The following is a 24,896-nucleotide window of genomic DNA, read 5'->3' as shown; positions in this document are numbered from 1 at the left end:
ATTTTAAACATGACTAAATAAGTTTATTTTACATATGTGGATAACAAAATTCACTTTTTTATTTACCATATAAATTTACTTTTTAATGAACAATTTTAAAAAATTATTCATTTTTATTCAAATATTTGATATTTTATATTAATATACATAAAAAAAAGGTATTTAATTAAAAAAAAAAAATATATGCAATATAAATTTAGTTTATGTTGGCGTTTTCTGGTAATTTTTAATATTAATATGCTTACATTCATATATATATAGAATATAAAATATATTTATGCAATAATATGATGTACAATTTTGGAAAAGTAATATATAAACAAATTTTTAATTCATTTTTAGTAGTCTCAAATACAAAGAAAATAAATTTTATTAAATATAAATAATAAAAATAAAATTTCTTTTTGTTATATAGAAACCACTGTATTTGTTTATTTTTCTTTTTCTCTTATATTTAGTGAAAGATACAAAATAAATTTTATTTATCACTTTTTTCTTTATATTTTTTCATATCAGTTACCATATAAATATTATAAGAATATCAAAAAAAATCAAAATATCATTTACCTTAAAAGAGAATACATATTTTTGAAATTTTTATAAATAAAATTAATTTTTTATTTTAAATAAGGATTATATACATGTATATTACATTCTCCATGTTTTTAAGAATTATTTATATGGTCAAGGTGAAAAACAATAATCCAGTTTAAGGAACTTAATGAATAAACTAAGAAGGAAATAATTTTCTTCTAATTTTAGGTAATCTTATTTTGAATGGATCATAAGATAGTATATATTTTATGTAATATCTAGGGAAATTAATTTAATTAATGTTTTATATATATATCATTTTCTTTTCTTAAATTTATCTAGAATATTAATGATAGCAAAGAACAACATAATACAAGATATCTAATATTAAAAAATTTGTAAGTTTATATTAGAAATAAAGAAGAAAAGAGCAATATTAATAAATAAAATAATAGAGGAAATAGTTTAATTAATAAATGTAATACAAGTATTTCAAATTGTATTTCTTATCGCTCATAATTTACCAGGGTGATTTATTGATCGGCCGTTTGAATACTACTGTAGATTTTAAACAGTCAAACTAAGAAAGATCATATAAAAAAATCACCACTAATTTACTTATCATAAAGATCCTTACTGTAAATAATTATATACTTTTTATACAATTATCTATATAATATAAAATAAAAAAAATTATTTTATGTCTTATTTTTTTAATCACGTTTTTCAATAGTTTTTGTTACAGACTATTATCTCTTGTTTTTAAAATTAAATTATTCATACATCAAATTATAAAAAAATTATTAATTCATTTTTTTTTTTAACAAATATATATATAAATTCATAAAAAAAAAATATTTAATTTTTTTTCTAAAATTTATATACATTCTGTTATAATTGTTTTATTATGAATATCTTTGTAAACATTTATTTATATATGTATCTCTGTATACTTATCATTATAAACAAAATTTTGTTATACGTATCATTATATATACATCTTTTTATATGTACCTTTCAAATATTTTTCATACATGATTTATTATTAATTGGTCGTTGGAATACTTTCAATATATTTTAAAAACTAGAATTAATAAAGAACATTTTGTAATAGCTGATCTTGTCTAAAAATGTTCATTAATTCCATTTTATTAATAGTATTTATATTGACTATTAGTCTATTTTAAAGAAAATTTAGGTCGATCATAAGAAGTCAAAAAAAAAAAAAAGCATCAATAAATTTTTTCTAAAAAAAAATTAACTATAAATAAAATATTTTATAAATCACATAAGTTACATAAATAAAAGAAATCATTTATTGAATGTTATTTTTAAATACAGTATAGAATATTTTTATGGTACTACTCATTTACCTATATTGTATAGGGGAAATTATGTCATTCAATGTCTTTTAATATTATCTAAAATAGAGGAATAATACCATTTATTTAGAAATATACTAGCAAATTTTATGTAATCTTTTTTTTTATCATATTAAAACTTCAAAAAGATCAATAATATTTTTTGTTGACTATTTATTCGTTATATATGTAAACTTTCTTGATTTCAGCACAATTTAAAATTATGAATTAATAAAGTTTTTGAACTTCAACTATATTCTTGAGCACGTTTAAGTTTTCTTATTTATGAATTCACTTCAATTATTAAAAGACAATTTAAGTATATATCACCATCAATCCTTTTCCATTGATTAATAAAATATATTAACCTTTTATATTATAATGTTAATGGTTTACACGGAAAATAGCAACTTAATAATGTACTTGTTTAAAAAAAAAAATATTTATTTCTTTTTTTACTGTAAATTCAGGAAAGATTTAATAGGAATGTTTTTATAAAATTTTTATTATCAAATCAAATTAATTTTTAAACAATAAAAATTAAATCCGAATTTTATAATGAAAAACAAAAAGGATTTTGTTTTTGTTAATATTTAATTTTTATGTATTTTCTAAATATTGTTTCTAAATACTGTTAATAACTATAATTAAAATTTATTTTTTTTGTTTTAATTAACTATTACATAATCAATAATTTTAATGAGAACTTAAATTTTTAATAAAAAATAAAGGTATATTTCTTATTTATGTATATAAATGCTTCTGAAATAATAATTGCTCAGTTATGTAAATTATATGTATAAAATTTACGTTTTAGTATCTAGCTAATAAAAGTTATTAACCTCTTTTATATATACTGAACTTGAGTGTACTTATACTAGAGCATTAATTAATGATACATTGAGTGTCATATAATCGTATAGAAAAAAATGTACCCCTACATAGCTCATGTTAAAGATAATTTTTTTTAATATATATATTATTTTTTTTTGATCATTGGAGATATAAATTTTTTAAGATTTTTTTTAATAGATTTTAAACAATTATATATTCAATATGTAAAAAAAGTGCTTAGTGATATTTTTAAGTTAAAATGTGACTGTTACAGGAGTATTGAGTTACTTTTTTATACAATGTATTATATGGAAGCACAATAAAATATTAAAGGAGAAAGTATTTCATTAATAATCTAATATTTTTGTTAAAGTAAAAGATTATTATAGTTATATTTTTTTTTTTATTTTATGTAAATAAACTTTTAATTAATTAAACTCCAATCAAAGATTAAGGTTTTCACTTATGTCTTTAAAAAGTGATAAAACTCAATTAGAAAATTTTAATTATTCATACTTACCATTTATTGATTTATTTATTCAATACCTGATTTATTAATTGCCTGCTTAATGAGTGTGCTAGAATATTAAACAAAAAAATTAATAAAGAGCATGTATAACTAAGTATACGTTTATATATATATATATATTCGTTTTTATTATATATATATATAGTTTTCTTATGATGCATATTATTTAATCTGAGTTAAATTTTACTGCCTGTTTTAATGGACCTATTAACTATTAACTATTATAAATGAGTTTTTATTTACAAAGAATTACTTATTCTTTTAATTAAAAACATACAGACAAACTATAACAATTAATAAAGTCAAAACTTTATTTTATTCAATGTTACTTCAAAATATACATTGAATATTGCACAAGCATAATTCTTTTATCTCTTAAGTTTTAATAAGTAAACATTAATTCTTATTTAATTTTTAAAACACAAAAATAAAAAAAAACACAACGAAAAAAAATTTCTTCTCTTCAAAAAAAAAATATATTTTTTTTTTTTAATTACAAAGATGTATATATTTATAAATAAACAAACAAAAAAAAATAACTTTATTTTTTTTTTTTTTTAACTAGCGTCAGTGAATGTCTAACTTGTGCATACACAAGTAGTAAACTAGTTTAATGTACTACAAAAGGTTAATAACAAATTTTATTAACCAATACTTTATTAAGGTAAAAGAAAAGCAAATTAATATATCAGTATCATATATACATTCTTATAATAAATAAAATCAGTAGAAGCATATCTGCATGCTTTCCATTAATTAGTTTGTTCAATACTTGATTTATTAATTGCCCCTTGAATGACTTTGCTAGAGTATTAAAGAAACAAGTTAATAAAGAGAATGTAGATAAAGATCTACTGATTTTCTTTTAATTAGAATAATTAAAATTTTGAAGTTACATTGAAATTTAATGAAGTCAAATTATTTAAGTATATTATTCTTTAAGCATTAGATATATATACAACATATAACAAAACTCTTAAATAAAAACATAAACATATCATGTATAATAAAAATGTATTCTCGTATAACATTTTTGTAACATTTTATATATATTTATTTAATTAATAAAATATACTTTTTCTTTGAAAAAGCTTTCTTTTCTTTGCTATAAACATTTTTCATTGTGCATATATTTCAANTTTCAATAACAAAATGTACCCTTACAAACTGTAATAATTATTTTGTAAATAAAGGTCACAAAATAATCGTAAAGAAAATATAAAAACATACATAAATATATGTATAAATACTAAGAAAAATATGTATTTTCCCTTTAAACACTTTCGAAAAGTGAAAAGGTTACAATCCCGTACAAGTTTTAATTTTCATACGATTTGAGCTTTTCGAACACTCAATTAAATTTCAAGTTTGGAGTTTATATGGTATATTCAATGAAAAGTTTAATTCATTGTTTAATTATCATAATTATTCATACTTCAACATGGAGCACTTATATGATACAAAATTTTAAATATTTCATATCATCAAAAAAAATTAGTTTTTTTAATAATACCATAATTCTATATGTTAATTACATATGAAGCATTAAAAAAATTCATTATTCATTTTATTTTACCTTTGTCAACGGTATTTTCATACCTTAATTAGTACATCAAACAAAAAATATATTATGTAAAAGTCAGAAAATGTGTTAAAAAACATTTTTCTCTTTTTTTTATTTTTATTGATTTGTTGTGACAAGCTAAATAAAATATATTTTAATTAAATTCAAACACATTTAACAAAATAGGTGATTTATGCTTCTATGAGCGTTTCTTACAAGTTATTTTTAATTCCATTTTCAGATTAATTCATGCTATAAGAATTTTTTTAAAATTGTATTAATGTCTCTATTTTTCTAAAGATAAAAATGATAAAAAGGGAATAATATAATTATATGTGAGTGGAAAAGAAAAATAATGATAACATAAAATAAATTACTTTAAAAATAATTTTCCTATTTTTATAGACTCATATATCTAAAAAAAAAATTATTTGCCGTCATTTAATTTTTAGGACAATATTTTTTTTTTCTGTAAACTGTTTTAATTGAGAAACAATTAACAAAAGGAATGGCATTTTACATATTGATTTATAATATTTATACAAATGTTTTCAAAAAGCAAAGAATTTCTTTTTCTTATTATGTTAAATTATATGTCTCAAAAACAGATATTAAATGATATTTATAACCTGCTTTATTAATAGCCTAAGAATAATATAATCCTCTTACAAGAAATCATTTTTAGATAAATCTTTTATCATTTATAGTTTTACAATTTTTAGTTTCATGCAAATACATTTTTTAATTTTTATTTCTTTTATATTACTAGTAAAAAATTCAAAACAACTCATATTAAGATGTTTCATATATCTATTTATAGATTGTAGTTTTTTTTTTTTACAATCTTTTATTTATTTTCTCATATTATGTTTCATATTATTTTTAAAATGAAGGTCAAATGAATCTCGACTTTTATATAAATATTCATATTTTATTTTATTGAGATATTAATCTTTTTCTCTCAGGAGCAATAATCAGCAATTTAACATTCGAGCATACTACAACTAGAATTATATTTGAAAACAAAATAAATTAATAGAAATAATTCAGTAGAATATTTAATGAGCGTATTTTTTTTTCATATAATTTTAAAATTTTTCATAATAATATGTCTTTTTTGTATAATGAATTAGTTAATTACTCTAAAAATGTTTAATATTTCATTTTTTTGTCGTTTTATTTTTCAATATATTATACTATATTATTAAGTATGTTTACTACGTATACAATTATTTTTTATTAACTTTTTTTTTATAATATTATATTTATGATTATATCTTTAAAATTATAAATATGACAATGGCACTATATATAAGCTTGCTTAATTAAAAAAAAGTAATTATTTATATTAAAAAAAGGGAAAATAACACAAGCTATTTTTTTTATTTTTTTATTATTAAATTTACTAATACAAATAGTATTTCTATGTTATATCACTTTTTCAATGACATAATTTTAAACTTTATATATTATATTGTTTACATTCCATGCGCTTCTTATTAAAGATAAAAGATAATTCCTAGTTTTATATAAAGTAATTTTAAAATAATGTAATCAATATATATATTTAGAATAAGCTAAAGAATAGAAATATAGATTATATAATTTTTTTTAATTTCTTCAAAAAAAAACTATATTTTATTTCTATAAAAGACATGAACAATAAAATAATATTAAAGATAATTTTAGATATAAACTAAATATTTTATATTTCATTTTTATTCTTTACAAAGTTTGTTTAATCTTATACATACACAAAGCTATTATAATGAACAAAATTAACTTAATATTTATTATTTCTCAAATATTTTATGAGTTAACTTATAATTTAAAATATTAAATAAGAAAATTTAACATTTAATCTTATTTATATGAAATATTTAAAAGCAATTTAAATATTCTTATTTTTATATGAAAAATTAGTTAATTATCTGTATACAATTAAATAAATAATTATTTAAAGGCATATTCACACTTAATATAATGATATTTTTTATTTTTTAAATAATTTGAAAAGCTAAAAACTTAAAGTTTTATTAATAAATTAAGCTTAAACATTGAAAATTAATACAAAGACTAAAAGGCTTGTATTGTATACATAATATATCTATATATCTAGTTTTTGTGAAAAATAAATATTATAATATATTTTTTTTTTCAATCATTTTACAAGAGCTGAATGATGGCAACGAGCAGCTACTAAGTAAAAAATATACAATATTTAACAAATTTTTTGTCTTCCAAATTTTTATATTAGATATCTATTTATGTACTTGTGCATTTATTTTCAATTTTAGTAGTATTGTTGATTACGAAAATGAAAATTTTACTACAGTTGAAACAAAAAAAGAAATATTTTTAATTAATCATTACATGGTCTAGAAAATTTATCAATGAATATAAAAAGAATTTCCATGAATATGTGTATTATATTAACTGATATACAAAATAATATTGATGGTTCAAAAAGTAATATATCCAATTCACATAATGAGGATTTTTATTTACATATTATTGACTTGATCTCACAAGATATAGATGAATATTTAAAAAATATTTTACAAAGCATAAGAAATGTAAATTTTCCTACAAAAAGTACTATCGTTCTTTTGAGACCTACTTATCAATATTTATATAATGATAATCCTATTTTAGAAAATATGAATTTCGATTTACAAAATAATTACACCACATTACAAGACGAATTATTTAATTTACAAAATACTATATCTGAACTAAAAACTAGTACCCTATAATTATAAAATAATTGCTATGTATTCCAAAAAAGAATTAGAAAATTTCATAATAGCACCAATGAATTATCAAATATAATATATGATACATCATATAATATTAATAATACAAATAAAGTATGCAATAGTTTAAAATGTAGAATACGTAATAAACAAAATAATATCATAATTTTATATGATTAATTTAATAATTATCCATTTAGTGTATATGCTGAAGTATTGAACAAACAAATTAACAAATAATAGATAAAACCGACTCTAGTAACTTCATTTATTATAAAATTATTTATTATATATTTGATTTATTAATTACCCGTTCAATGACTTTTCTAGAGTATTAAACAAACAAATTAATAAAGAGCATTGTATAACTAAATATACGTTTATATATATATTAGTTTTTTAATTATTATAAATGAGTTTTTACTTACAAATAATTACTTATTCTTTTAATTAAAAACATACAGATAAACTATAATAATTAATAAAGTCAAAATTTTATTATATTCAATGTTATTTCAAAATATACATTGAATAATACATAAACATTTATTTTATCTCTTAAGTTTTAATAAGTTAACATTTCTTATTTTAATTTTTAAAACACAAAAATTAAAACATAACATAACATAACAAAAAAAATAATTTCGACAACAAAAAAAAATATATTTAATTTTTTTTTTTTTAATTACAAAGATGTATATAAAATAAAAATAAACAAACAAAAAAAATAACTTTATTTTTTTTTTTTTTATTATTAACTAGCGTCAGTGCATGGCTAACCTGTACGTACACAATTAGTAAACTATCTTGGTGTACTACAAAAGGTTAATAACTAATTTTATTAACCAATATATACATAACATATATATTACTGATATATATAGCATGAAATAAATAACTTATTTATATAAAATCTATAATCACATAAATAAAATATATTGATTCAATATTTTACTTATTCATAACGCTCTAATTAATATGTTGGTTAATAAATTAATATATTAACCTTTTTTAAAAATAGAAAATGAATATGTGACAACAAGATAAAAAGTATCTGCTATAATTTGGTGCTTTGTTAGGAGAAAAATAAAGTAAAATAAAATAATAAGATATATATTTTTTTGATATTATTGGTTAGTTTTATAAAACTTTATTTTTGTTTTAATTAAATACAATTTAATGAGCATTAAATATTAATTTTTTAAATAAAAGTGAAATAGCTTAAAATAAGTAGGGATTGCTCTATATACTCTTTATTAATCAGTTTGTTCAAAATATAGCAAAGTCAGTTGAATGACCAATTAATAAAACATATATAGAGATTAAATAATATAGTTGGTTAATAAAAGATATTATTGACCTTCTATAGAATAATAGTTATGTATACGTAAAGTAGCGAGTTGGTCATGCATTCGTTAATTTAAAAAATAAAAAAAAAATAAAGAATTATATTTTTTTTTATATAATGAAAAAGTTTGAATGAAATACTTTTGTAAAATTTTGTTCGTAAAATCCAGTTATTCTTTAAACAATAAAAATGAAATTTGAATCAAAAAGAAAAAAAGGATTTAATTTTTATCAATATTTAATTTTTATATATTTTTGAAATATTCTTAATAACTATAATTTAAATTTATTTGTTTGTTCTAATTAATTATTTTACAAAATAATTTTAGTGAGGATTTAAATTTTTAATAAAAATAAAGGTGAATTTTTATTAAAGTAAATAAATGCCTCTAAAACAATAAATGTTTATTAGTGCAAAATATATGTATAAGTTTTATGCATTAGTAGCATAAATAAAATAATTCCAATAAATAATATTAGTGGAAAAATCTCTGTATTCTCTTTTATTAATTTGTTCAATATTATAGCAAGATCATTAAAGGGGAGATTAATAAATTATGATTTAATATAAATTTTAACATATGTTTATTAAAACTATTATAAGATAAAAAAAAATTTATAATATAAGAATAAATTAAAAAAAAAACAATATTTTTTTCTCAAAAAAAAATTTAGAAAAAATTTTTTTGTAATTTTTTTTTCTATTGTTATTTGTATTCATTTTTCAGTATACGTATATATATGTATTTTTTAGCATATCATAGTGTGGTAGATTTATTTTACATTTTATAATATGTATATTTTTATGTAAACATTTTATAAAATACATTGCATGTACAACTAATCCTTAATTTATATTTTATTTCATCTTGTTGAAAGTTCAAAAAGGTCTATAATATCCTCATTGACTAATATATATAATAAAATAAATGGGTGATATAGGTAATAAATTACTTTTTAAATCATAGTTACTAATGATTTATACATATGTATTATTTTGACTTAAACAACATCAATACATAATCATGAAGAATAGTTAATTTAATATATGAATGAAATATAGAAAAAAAAATTAAGGTTTAAAAAGAAAATATGACACTCAATTATACAAATATTTAAATTTATATTTATATGTTATCTAAAATGTATATTTAAAAAATAAAATATAATTAATTTGAATAAAAATGATTACATGTCTATAAACTACATATCTGATATATTATAAGCATATATTGAATATATTAATTTAATAAGTGGATTCAATTTATTATACAAAAAAAAATTTAAAATAAAATATATGAAAACAAAAGGTCTCTTTTTCTCTATATAAATACAGCATTGCAAAATATTGATAATAAATTATGTATAATCCAAATATAATTATATATTTTTTTTCTTAATTTTTAAATATTTTTTAAGTTTCACATTTACATAAACTTCAAAAAAAAAAAATTTTAAAAAAAAAAAAAGTTTAATATAAGCAAATTATTCTTTTATTAAATTATTAAAAAATACTTTAAAACATAATGTTAGTAGAATTTCATATTTATTCCATTTAGAAAGATTAATTTTATTTTTTTTAAATTATAAACTTTTTATTTTTAATTAAATATAAAAGAAGTCATAACATGTTAGTACCACATTACAAATATACAACATATATTTAGTAAATAAAGTATATACACATCTATATGGATAATAATTTATTTACCTTATTTAAATAAATTCATTTCAATAAAATTACAAAGTTATTCATATCACTAACGCAAAGAAAGAATTTTTCTTTTTTATATTCTTCAATAATAAAAATTTCATTTATAACCATAGTTAGATGTTGTTTTTAAGTATAAATAACGTCTATCTTATAATATAAAAGGAATTTTTTTTCATTGTTACAGAAACCATCAATTTTATTTTTATTTCAATTATAATATCAAAAAATTGTTTTGTTATTTTGTTTGCATTAGAAAACACGTATAAAAAACAAATATATTTATGAATTTCTTTATATTTATATACAAAAAAAATTTTAAATAATTATTTTTTTATACAGAAATTTTAAAGTATAATTTTTGAAGATTGTTTTCAATTTTACAATAAGAAGTCTTTTTTGCTCATTTGTTCGTGTATTACTATTCTAAAAATATATAATATTACAAGAAAAATTAAATTTTACACTTATTTATTGAAAAAAATAAAATGAAAATTTCAAACATGCTTTATTTCCTTATATTTTTATTATTCTATAGTTTGTCAAAAACAAACTATATTAAAACAGCAGAACGAAGAAAGGAACCTGGTAAAAAAAATAAAAAAAAATTAATTAAAACGTTACATAAATTATTTTTTAATGATAAAAATTGTAAAGCATTATTTTTAATCTACTTTAATTAGTAATATGATGAATATTTTCTATTATTATATGTGTAAATTATTTATTTTTAAAATAAGTATTATCATAAAAAAAATTATTAATTCACACTCTTTTTTTTTTAATAAAATAACATAAAGATTTTATTTTCATTCTTATTTATTAGACAGTTCATCGAGCCTGTTATCGCCTAGTTTCTATAATATTTCTTGATCATTAATTGATTATTCTAAAGAAATTTTTAAAGATTTGAGATCAATTAGCGATTCAATAGTAAAATATATCTTAGAGAAATTTGATAAATTAGATGAACCGGATGAAAAATGTAAATTACAATATATTATTAATAATATATTATTTTCAAATTTTGGATGTTATCCAGCGGATCTTTCACATTATTTATTTAATATTACTACTTTTGAATTAGAAAAGAGATATCTGAAATCAAAAACTATACAAACGTATAAGGATAAATGGAAAAATGATTGTATTATTAAAAAGGAACAAATGCAAAAGATTGAAGATAATGAATGGTATACTCTTATGAATGAAATGAAATATAAGTTTGAAAATTTCAAACTTCAGAATACGAATACTGTTAAAAATCCTGATTATATATGGATGAAATGGAACGAAATAATGAAGAATTATTATATGATAGATCAGATAAATTTTATTAAATACTTCATTAATGTAATAAAAGGAAATACTTCTCATATTGATTACTTGAGTTATTGTAATGAACGTAATTCATTGTGGAAAGACAATAGACTTCGTTACCTTAAAGCGTTTGAAGAGTTTTTAGAGGATTGCAGGAAAAGCTGGTTAAAATCAAATTCAGAAGATAGAATAGACAAGACAAGAATACAATTATTAGGAAAAACAGGAAGATCATTTTCAGGAGAAACAAAAAAAAATATTATAAAACAAGACAAAGAACAAAGTCGCTATTTTATGTCAAAACAAATGAAAGAACATGAATTAGAACAAATAAAAACACCAAAATTGTTACATATGACAGAAAATTTGAAAGAACCAAATCCAAAATGCATGTTAGGAAAAATGAAAGAGAACAAAATAGTGCATGTGGAACAACTAGAAAAAGAAATGATAAAAGAAGCAGAAAGACAAAATCCAGAATATATGGCATGGAAAACTAAAAAACTAACTTTAATTGATATGTCAGAAGAACTGAAGGGAGAAATAAAAAAAATGGAAGAAAAAAAACCAGAACATATAGAGGGACAAGTGCAAAAAGAACATCCGGAAAGCATGACAGAAAAAATTAAATTACAAACATTAGTGCAGATGATAAGTGAATTGAAAGAACAAATAAGTCAAATGGGAGTAGGAACAGTAAAAGTACAAAGAAATGAATCTGAACATATAGCAGGAATAATACGAAGAGAAATACACGAAGAAATAAAAAAAGAAATTCAAGAAGAAATACGAGAAAATGCTCCAGAAAAAATATCAAAAGAGGTACAAGAACATTCGAATGAGAAAATTACAAGGAGTATCCCAAAACAGAACGATGAATATATAGAAAGAAAACAATCCAGAGAAACACCAATAAAAACAAATGAAAATCTGTCTGAATGCATTAACGAGAAAATACCAGAAAGAACTGAAAAATATACTAGAAGTTATAGGCAAAGAAAAATATACAAATATGAGCCAGATGAAAGGCAAAGTTCAAAACAAACTAAAAGATGCGGAGAAAATAAATCACAAATATATATGTCAAGTAATAGAAGACAAAGAAATGTACAATATATAGAACAAATAACAGGTAAAATAGCATATGAATTTGCAGAAAAAGTGCCAAAATATATGATAAGACAAGTTGCAGATGAAATAATCAAACAAGCACGTGAAAATGAACAAGATGATATAATAAAAATAACTGTAGAAAAAATAGCAAGACAAATATATAATAGAATAAAAGAGAAAATAATAATACATTCATTAAGAGAAACACAAAGAATAGTATCAGAGACAACATCGATAAATGAAGCAGGAACTGTTCCAAGAGATCTACCAGGAACAATAATAGATGCTACCTCAGAAAAAATATCAGGATGTGTATCAGGAATAATACCAGGAGCAATGTCGGGAGTCATGCCAGGAGCAATGCCGGGAGTCATACCAGGAATAATATCGGGAGCCATACCAGGAACAATAACAGGAGTCATACCAGGAACAATACCGGGGACCATAACAGAAGAAATACCAGGTATTATTCCCATTATGATACCTGGTTACATGCCAAACGAAATACCGTGCGCTATGACAGGAACGACATTAGGAGTGACACCAGAAATAGTATCAGGAGAAGTACCAGGAATAATGAAAGAATCAATAAACACATCAATAATAACAGGAGAATCTGCACTAACAATATCAGGAATATCGAAACTAACCGAAACATCGATAAGAGAATCTACACCAGTAGCATCAGAAGGATCAAAACTAACTGAAATATCGATGGGAGAATCTACACCAGTAATATCAGAAGGATCAAAACCAACTGAAATATCGATGGGAGAATCTACACCAGTAATATCAGAAGGATCAAAACCAACTGAAATATCGATGGGAGAATCTACACCAATAGTATCAGAAGGATCAAAACCAACTGAAATATCGATGGGAGAATCTACACCAGTAGTATCAGAAGGATCAAAACCAAAATTTGCTAAACTAAGAAAATCAAGGAATAAATAAACAAAATGCAAATAAGTACACCTTTCAATCTATAATTATGGTTATAAATCAACTGATATTATAGATTTAATTATATCCAAGTGAACATAAGTAAAAAACACTTTCAGATATAAAGGTACTAAATATTTATTATATTTTAAGATTGTAATATTTTATATATGTGAGAATATAAATAGAAGTATAATTATAAATAAGATTTTCACAATTTGGTGAATTATTTTTATTTTTTTTTACTCTTATTAGTTTCAATTTATATTATATTAATAAAAAGATATATACTTTTTTTTTTAAATATCCTATTTTTTGATGTAAATATATACATAAAAAGAAGCATATTAAAGTAATAATACTCCTTATTTGTTTACAGTATTTTTCATTTGATTTGTACTTGAGTTAATGCACATATTGTTATTTTCCTTTTTTATATAAATGTTATTCATTCTTTAACTTTTTTCATAAAATTTTGATTACATGATAATGAACTCTTTTGGTAAATTTATGCGTATTAACATTATTCCCTTTTTAAGTAATAATTTTAATTAGTTTTTATTTAATATATAATTTGTATACATAAAATGTAATTAGTATGTAAATTATTTCAAAACCCAGAAAAGTAAACCACTTAAATAATTTTTCAAAGGATATAAAAGTAAAGCAAATTCCATTAAAAAAAAATTCTAAAAGAAAATGACAAAGGAAAAAAAGAGTCATGAATTTATCAATTGGCCGTTAAAATATGTTTATGATAATTGAAACATCTAAATTAATAAAGAGAATTTATGTAAAATTTACTAGTTTTATTTATTATAAAATTATTGCAGATAATTATGTGCTCTTTACATAATTACTCTGTATAATATAAAATAAGCAATTTTAATTTATATCAAGATTTTAATCAAATTTTTTATAGTTTTATGAAAACTGTTAAATATTCTTAAAAATTTAATTCATTACTAAACAAAATTATATGTAAAAGAAATTGAACCTAATTTTTATTTATCTCTTCGTATGTAGTAAAAATTTTTTTTTTCACAGTTATCAAAAAAAAAAATTAGAGTAATAATAGATTTTTTTTTTTTATGTACTTCTATATACACATATTAATACACGCATCGTATTATACGTGTTTTATTATATATATCTTTATGCACACATCTTTTTATATGTATCTTTACATATCGGTTAATAAATGGTGTTATCATCCCGTTCTTGGCAGCATTAACAAGGAATATAAAATAAATGGAGTTTTATCTGTAACTATAAGGTATACGAAAAAAATACACACAAAATGAGTACACAATATTACATGCTTTATTTATTAACTGTGGGTTTAATGGCTTTTCTAGAGTATCGAACAAGCAGATTAATAAAAAGCATGCAAAATTGTCTCTGTCAATGTTATTTATTATAATATTAATTATTACAAAAGATTATTAAGTATTTATAAATTTTAACTAATATCAACATCATTATTAATTTCCCAACAAATCAACTTATGCACTACACAACTATTGTTATATACATCATTATGCATTTTTAACATATACCAAATAATATTAATCACACAAAAAAATTTTCCCCAAAAAAAATATATTAAAAAAAAACAGAATTTTTTTTAAAGAGGTAATAAAAAAAATAAAAAAAATTGTCATTTATGTACGCATATATATATTTACATAACTTTTTTTTTTTTTTAGTGTTCATATTTTTAGTGTGCACACACTTATATTTGTACACTCTAGTGTATATATTTTAATTTATGTATTTTCCTGATATATCTTAAATATATAATGGAAAATTTATTTATTAATACTCCTTATTGCTATTTAAATATGCCAATAAATCATTTATTGATCAATATTCTATTAATAAAACGAAAAGATATATTTTTTTTTAGTATGTACACTCGAGGAAAAAAGAAAAAAGAAAATTACGTAAGTATATATGTGTACGTTAATAATAAATTTTTTTTATACTTAAAAAAAAATAATAATTAAAAAAATTTCTTTTAAGGTTTTTGTGTGATGTAAGTTATTTGGTGTTGTTTTATTAGTTGGATATTCAAAGACCTGGATAAAAGTAACAAATATCCAAGTTAATAAAGAGCAAATTTTTAGGACTCCTTTATAATTTTGTATTATAGATTCTATATAATACAAAATTAATTAAAACACCTTAAAAAAAAATGAAGTCCATATTAGTTAAATAAAATTTATTTAAAGAAATCCACTTACTATCCTTTTCTTTTTCATTTTTCTCCATCAAAAATTCATTGAAAAAAAAAAAAATAAAATAAAAAAATAAAAAAATAAAAAAGACATAATTATAACCGAGATGTGTCTTAAAAAAAACAGTAATTAGACACACTAGGTTAGTCAAGGCTCTAGTAGCTTAACTTTTTGCATCCAATATACTCCTAGATAAGATATAATTATTTAAGTTTTAAATAATTTTTTGGTATTATGAAATTAACTACGAACATATATATATAAGTTTTATTAAGACAAACCTTAAACTGTATATTAATTAAGGGCAATGAATTTATTCATTGACCAACTTTCCATCACCCAGATAAAATAACTATGTTCCTTTATTCCTTTGTTCTTTATCCCATTTTACCACATCCAATCCTTTCTGTAAATCTTTATATACTCTTCAATCTTTTTCTTTAACTAACATTTCAGATATAACATTACTTTTTCCATAAATATCAAAGTGACTCTTGGGCTCTAATAAACTAGTAGGTATGGATTTCCTCATATTCTTATCAATAACTTGTATTAAGTTCTTTAGTTAATTTCCATATATTTCTCTGGTTTTAAGACTTAGCAACTTGATATTTGCTAAAGGAATATGTATTTCCTTACCTCTATAATATATAGGTATAGCTTGTAGGACATTACTATTAACCTTTGTAACTCTATAAGAAAAAGACCAATGAAGTTTATATTGATAATTTCCACTGTAGTGTTTTAATTGTTTTCTTTTATAATCAGACAATTCATATGAAGTGATATCTTTCATATAATATCTCTTTTTGTACTTTATTTTCTCCCATCAATTTTATTTAAATCTTTATATACCTTTTTCCAACGATCTTTTAAATGAAGTATTCTCATTTCTTATGAGGTTTCAGGCATTAGTCTAGAAAAATCTGGGCATATACAATCAATTCCAAACATAGTAAAGTATGAATTTTTACCTATTAATCCATGAGGAATATTATTATAAATTGATACATCATCTTGTACTATCTCTTCAAAAGATACATCATCTTTTGTATATAAAGTTTTAAGTATGTAATCTAGGCTTTTGTGGGAATTTTCATTTATACCATTTCCTTGTGGATAATGAGCATTAGTATGAAACAATTTTATTTGTAGCTCCTCAATAATATAATTTTGAAATTCTTGAACCCATTTATTTTTTAACATTCTTATGACATCAGCAGTAGTAGGAAGCTTATCTATTACATTAGTCATCATAAAACGTGAGAAATGATCAATTGTACCTGTATATGATATTCTTTTCATTTCCATTTTCTTGGTCCTATTATATCTAATGAAAGTATATCAAATAAATTCGGTTTTGATAATGATTGATATATATCAGGTTTAAACTTTTATTACACATTACTTAGCAAAATAAGCAATTTGTAACATATTCTTCAATATCTTTACTAATATTAGGCCACCAAAAGTGTTTTTGAACTTTCTCAAGTGTTTTATTAACTCCACAATGTCCCACAAATTTACTACTGTGAAACCAATAAATTATATGAACTCTATATTTCTCTGGTATATATAATCTTCTTGTTTTATAATGTACCAGAAATCCATCCTTCCATATCACATCTCTTGGCTTTTTGTTATTATCTATCCTAACAGCTTCAGCTATTTCTTGTACTGATGGTATGACATATGAATCTTCATTTTCCTCAAATGTTTTATAACATTGCAGTATCATGTAATTGTACTTATTCTGTCTTGTGAAGGTTTAATCCCTTGATGATTGATTATTTGTCCTAAATAGGTTATAGAAGTTTTAAAAAATTCACAGTTTTCTACATTTATTCCTAAACTATTTTCAATAAATAGTGCAATTACTTTCTTCCATATTTTAAAATGTTTAAAAATTGTTTTTGTTAATATGATGATGCCATTAATATATATAACTACACATTTTTCTCGAATTAATTCCATAAAAATATTTTCTATTATCCTTTGAAATTGTGTTGGACTAGTTTTTAATCCAAAAGCTAATACATTAAAAACGAATATTCCACGTTGAGCTACTATAAATTCAGTATAAGGCTTACTATCTTCATGTAATGCTTTATTCCAAAATCCATTTTTAAGATTTATTTTTGAAAATCATTTAGCTCCATAAAATACATGAAATATATGTTTTATATGTGGTGTAGTATACACATCATCTACAATAAATTTATTTAGATAACGGTAGTCTATAGTAACTTTAAAGTAACCACCTTTTTTCTTAACTAATACAATTGGTGAAGCCAATCTTGTATAATAAACCTTAGTTATTATACTTAATTGTAACATCTCATCAATTTTTTTATGTAACTCAGCCGAAATTTCTTCACTCAATGATCTTAGTCTGAACCTTTTTGCTTTTCCTTTACATCAATTGAGATTTTGTATTTACTGGTAGTTCCTAGAATTTTGTTTCTCCATAATACTGACATAGACTCAAGTTCTTTGCGTAATTTATCCTTATGTTCCTTTGAAATTAAATCAGTCCCATCAATTAAACGTTGAATAATAACTTAGTATCTCTCATCTCTTCATTATGTTTCATCTTTACTCTCATAATATAATTGACAACATTTTTCTGTTATGTGATACAAAATCCTAAATCATACACAACATCATAGCTTATTAATATAAAAGATTTCTCTGATGGCACTATTGCAAATCTCACTTTGGCTTGCCTTTTGGTAGATTTTGATTCTACTATAATTTCTTCAGACATTTTCTCCCTTGATTTACTTGCTATTCCAATAACTTCAAAAGAATGGGCATTAGGATAGAATTGTATTTCTAATTTTCTAGCCATATAATTTTAGATATTGTACGAAAATAAGCTCCAGAATCAAGTAATACTTCCACTATTTTCCCATTTATCTTGAAGTTTAATTACGCTTTTTACAATGATCTTTATGACCTTCATTATTTTGAACTCTGTTAATAGATATCTCTTTTTTCTCTGTTTCTATATCATCTTCTCTGTTATTCAATTTCTCTTCAGAATTTTCCAGGCTTAACTTATTAATTATATTCTTCTTCTTGATAAATTTTTCTTCATCATTTTGTAATTTATCTCTATGATATTTTTCTTTTTCTTCTTCTCTTTGCTTCATATGATATAATGCCAACTTTTCTAGATACTTCTTAAACATATCTAGTTTCTCCATATCAGTTTCATTTTTTAGTAATTTGAAAATAAGATCATCTTTTTTATCTATTATCATACCTTTTATTTCATTTTCTTTATCTCTTATAACTTTATTTGGGCATACTGTCTTTAAATGTCCTATAATATGATAATTGTCGCATCTTTTTTTACGATGTTCACAATCCCTCTTCAAATGACCAGTTTTACCAGAACAATAACACTTATTAGGCTTTCTATTTATATTCCTTCTATAGTCAATCTCATGCTCACGTTTTAATGTAAATACATCAATGTCTTGGTTCATCCTTAATTTAGATTCAGGAACCTTTATATTCAATACAGAATATATGGCCTCGCTAAGTATTCTATTATTAGGTAGGTTTTCAGGTAACAATATTAAATACTTCTCAGGGGCACGTAATCTAAAACATTTCCACAAAAAATATGCAGAAACATAATTCACTTCTTTGAAATATAAACAGATACTAGCATATGCCATACAGTCTCTAATAAAAGAATTCACTGCATCTTTTATATTTGATCTTCATCAGGCGTACATATTTGCCTCACTTATGCAATCATATCATCATTATTACTAAATATATGTTGAGCTAATTTAATTTTCAACTTTAACATATTATTTATTTCAACATTTGCACCTAATTCATAAAATTTTTGTAAATGTGCTCTTGATAACAATAATTCCAATATCATACATATCTGAATTTTAGTTAACCCCAATAATTTTACTCATCCTTCAAACTTTTTAAACCAAATAAGGTAGTTCTTTAAATTCTCATCCAATTTTCCCATTTTTTCTATTAAATTAACTTTAGCAGATTTTTGATTCAAAGTTTCTCCAAAAACTTAAAACATTCTAAAACTGGTAATCTCATCAAATAACTCTAAACCAAACCTTTTAATATCTTCTTTCATGGTTGATTTATTAATTGGATATTCAAAGACTTGGATAAAAGTAATGAATAATCAAGCTAATAAAGAGCAAGTTTTAGGACTCCTTTATAATTTTGTATTATAAAATCTATGTATAATACAAAATTAATTAAATCGCTTTAAGAAAAATAAGTCTATAAAAGTTAAATAAAAATAAAAGCAATCTACTTACTGTCTTTTTCTCTTCATTTTTCTCATCAAAAACTCATTTCCAAAAATAAAAAAAATAAAAAAGACATAATATAATCATAACCGAGATGTGTCTTAAAAAAAACAGTAATTAGACAAATTTGGTCAAGTCTCTAGTAGCTTAACTGTTTGCATGCAATGTACTCCTAGATAAGACATAATTATATAAGTTTTAAATAATTGTTTAGTATTATGAAATTAACTACGAACATATATATATATATAAGCATTATTAAAATAAACCTTGAACTGCATACTAATTAAGGGCAATGAATTTACTCATTGACCGAGTGTATAGTAAGAATGCTTGATACTGTGAATAGCAATAATTTTATAATGTATAGGTTAACTCAAAAAATAAAAAATAAAGTTAAAATTAAGTATAATTTATAAATAGCTTATAATTATTTGTAATGATTAATGTTATAAAAGCAAAATAAGTAAATATTTCTCTACATTCTCTTTACTAATCAGTTTGTTCTATACAGTAGCAAAGTCTTTGAACACACAGTCAAATCACATATACACTTATGTATAAGCATCTTTGTATGCATATTTTTGTATATTCATATTTTTGAATATCTTGCTTTATCTATTAACTTTTTATACGTATTATTTTTTGCTAAATTAAAAATTATAAAAGGTAAATTATATTTTTATTGGCTATTTGTTTAAAGATATATATTTTTTCTTTTTTTTAAAAGAATAATAAGGTATCTAGAATAGTACATAAGAAAAATTTAATTTTTTATATTATTCCAAATAAATTGAAAATTTTTTAAAAACTAGTTTCCTCAAGATTTACAAAAATTCTAAAATATGTTGTTACTCTGTTGTATTAGTCAATGATATACTACAATTTTTAAAGTATATTAAAGTTAAAACAATTTTAAATTTTATCATATTGAAAATTTAAATGTAACTAAAAAAAGATATATAATTATATTAAAAAATATCATAACAACTAAAAATAAAGTTGAAGTAAAATATAAAAAAAGGAATTCTCAAATAAATACGCTGTAATTAGTAAAAGAAATTATTTAGGTAATCTACATATAAATAAAAAGAATATCAATTTTAATATTAATTATAAATGAAATATATTAAAAAAAAATATTACTCAAATATAAATTTTTGAGACTAGTACATTATTATAAAGGTAATATAAATTATCATAAAATTAAACCTCTGATGAATATACAGTACTATCAAGCTTTTTGAATTGTTGATAAGGTGAAATATAACATGGCTAGAAGTATAATACATTTAAGGTATTTAAGAAAATATATGTAAAATAAAAAAAAATTTATAATAATTTTTTTTTTATTATTGAGAATTTTATTTTTTTTCTATATTTTTTTTAGAAATTATTCTTTTATTATTGAGAGACATTTTTTTTTTGGGTACAATAAATGTTTGATGTATTTATAAAGATTATGTTTTTGATAAATCCATAATTTTATAGTTATAATGGATTAAGAATAATTTATTGCAAATGTATTTTTAGTATTTAAGTATAAATTTCTTTTTTGAATTATCTAGACTTTTCTTTAATTATTGTGTAAAAAAAAAAAAAATAATAAGATCTTGACTTAGTATATATTTTATTATCAAATTTTAGAAGTTATATTAAATAAGGTAATTATGTCATATTAAATATTTTAATTACCTTGAGCATATTTTTTCAAAACAAAATATATTTTATAATTAATAAAATAAATATACATTACATTCTCATTATTAATTTGTTTATTCAATAATTACCAAAAAACGTTAGATATTCATTTAATAAATCAATCTAATAAAATATATTTTTGCAGGAAGCAAAAAAAAATAAAAAATAAAAATATGGAGTAAATAAAATATATGAAATCTAATGGATTTACTTATCCCAAATTATAACTTCTTCATATATATGTCTTAAATAGTTATTAAAAATGTTTAAATAATGTTATATAATTATATAAAAAAAATAATATATTAAAATGGTAAAGAATAAAATTTTAAATTCCAAGCTTCGAAGTAGATATACTATAAATATTTATCATAAATATATTTTCTTGTATGAGAATTTAAAAAAAAAGAATAATATTTATAATGTAATAAATGAAATTTTTTTAAAAAAAAATTACAAAAAATTTTTTTTATACTTTTTTTTAATTATTTGTAATAATAATTAAAGGTGAACTTCCTGGAATAATAGTACTTTATTAATTAATATAACAAGATTTAATATACGTCATAAATATAAAATCAGTAAAATGGTATTAATAAATTACAAAAAATATCCTAAAAAATATTTTACTCTTATAAATAAAAAAATAAAATATTATTTTAAGTCGAATATTTATGATTTTAGACTCTTATAAATTTTTTTTTTAATTTTATATTTTTCTTTTATTTATATAACCTGCAACACTTGTGTTACTAGCATATATTATTTTACCTTTTTATACGTGTAATAATACATACATTAATAAGAAAGTATAAAGCTTACAACATTTTTCTTCGTTATATATTTCTTCAGAGTATATATATTAATCTTATTAATATTCTGCCATTTATCTTTTATATTCATATTTATTCTTTTTTTTTGAATCTTAAAAATAATTAAAAGATGATTAATAGAAAAACATATTTATGACACGTAAGTTTAATATTCTTATCCTAAAGTATCCTTACTTCTTCATAATAACTGACAATTATCTTGTAATAATACTATGATACAATTCATATCTCAATATGATAAAGCCTATTTTATATTTATGAAAAATTTTTCTTTTTTTTATTTCGTACCCTTAATATCATCCTCAAGAACATAACAATTAATTACACATATACAGAAGATTTATGTTCAAACTAGTTTCTATTTTGTGGCGATCTATAGACAAATTATAATGCACTCTCTTAAACGCATATCTTAATTTTGCGCTAATATAACTTCCTACTTTTATTTTTATAATTCTTCCTTTATTTTTTTCCAAAATTTTCATAGAGACTCCATATAAATATGTTTACTTCACATATACATCATATCCTTATAGAAAAGTGCTTTCCCTTTTCTCAATGATTTTTAAAAACCTCTTAATTATAATGTTGCTATATTGCTCATCATAATCTTAAATATATCTTATTTCTTATATTTATTTAAATCTTTCTTTCTTCTTCATCTAGATCTTGCAAACTATTTTCTAAAAAACAATTCCATTTGGTCCACATATTTCTCATATCTTCATCCCAAAGATACTTTATCTTTTCATAATGTTTTTTAACCCGATTATAATCATATCCTTTATGCATCATGCATATGAAATCCAAATAATTTCTTTTAATTTCTTTCACTAAATAATCATGGAATGGTTCATTCCATGCATTCCATTTCACTTTTTTCCATTCAAGACTCTTATTATTAGTTTGATCTCCAAATGCTAATTGGTGATACATATGTTTATTCATATTATTATAATCAGATCTAATTTTTGACCAATAATTTATATATTCAGTGAAACATTTTTTCTCATTATCTTCCTCTTCGGATATTTTCTTATAAACACGGGTTAATTCTTTATGAATGAATATAGATAAAAGTCGTATAGCATATATTGAAGATTCTTTCTTTCTTCCCCTTATAAAGTTACGAACTTCATGTACTACATTATTTACTTTACTCAACATTTCTTGCTTTTTTTCATCAAGAGATGTATGAAATATATATAAAATGTGTTCCAACAAATCATAGGTAAAATCAATTAAAATGGTAGGAATAATAAAACTGTCACTATTTGAATGAATCCTTACTAGCTTTCTATCATTCATAATAGAGGTGTTAGGGATGCCATCAGATCTATTATGCTGAGAAGCTAAACATGAGATCAATAAGTTAATAATTATTAAGTAATTAAAAATACATAGCACTTTTGATATTTCCATTTTAGGGGAAAAAAATAAACATTAGCATAATAATTCCCTTTAAAATAAAATTTAATATGGAAAAATTAAAATTATAAAAAAAAAGTAGGAAGCCATTTTTTTCTTTTTAATGGAGCATTCTAAAGAAATTAATTTATTACTTCTAGAATTAGAAAACAATTACTTTTTTACTTAAAAGCTTTTAACATGCATGCAGATGTAATGAATCATAATTATAAAAAAATTATTTTAATTAAATAATTCTAATTGAACAAATATTAATATATATATGTTTATAATATAGAAATTTTCATTACTTAAATGCTCTTGGTATATCATATAATTTATTTTCGCAAATAAATTTTCTACTCTGGGAAAAAAATAATTTCTTTTGATTTCTTCT

At 20.7% G+C, this 24,896-nt stretch overlaps 2 protein-coding genes and 1 pseudogene across 2 annotated transcripts, besides 2 other annotated features; 2 read left to right on the top strand and 1 right to left on the bottom strand.

The window, feature by feature from the left end:
* Positions 1-6,892: 6,892 nt before the first annotated feature.
* Positions 6,893-7,578, top strand: PRELSG_1349600 (annotated as a pseudogene).
* Positions 6,893-7,578: a sequence feature (surface-associated interspersed protein (SURFIN), pseudogene).
* A 3,561-nt stretch (positions 7,579-11,139) lies between these two features.
* PRELSG_1349500 (hypothetical protein) lies at positions 11,140-14,023 on the top strand (the record flags this gene model as incomplete). The annotated part of the gene is made up of 2 exons (XM_028679039.1): positions 11,140-11,224; positions 11,532-14,023. 2 exons carry the CDS (start codon positions 11,140-11,142, stop codon positions 14,021-14,023), a joined length of 2,577 nt encoding a protein of 858 aa, XP_028536125.1.
* Positions 14,024-16,065: 2,042 nt separating this feature from the next.
* Positions 16,066-20,383: a repeat region.
* Positions 20,384-23,731: 3,348 nt separating this feature from the next.
* Positions 23,732-24,514, bottom strand: PRELSG_1349400 (hypothetical protein; the record flags this gene model as incomplete). The annotated part of the gene is made up of 1 exon (XM_028679038.1): positions 23,732-24,514. One exon carries the CDS (start codon positions 24,512-24,514, stop codon positions 23,732-23,734), a length of 783 nt encoding a protein of 260 aa, XP_028536124.1.
* Positions 24,515-24,896: the final 382 nt, after the last annotated feature.

The sequence above is a fragment of the Plasmodium relictum genome, assembly GCF_900005765.1.
Source record: "Plasmodium relictum strain SGS1 genome assembly, chromosome: 13".
Classification (NCBI taxonomy): domain Eukaryota; phylum Apicomplexa; class Aconoidasida; order Haemosporida; family Plasmodiidae; genus Plasmodium; species Plasmodium relictum.
This window is presented reverse-complemented; position numbering and strand designations above follow the sequence as displayed.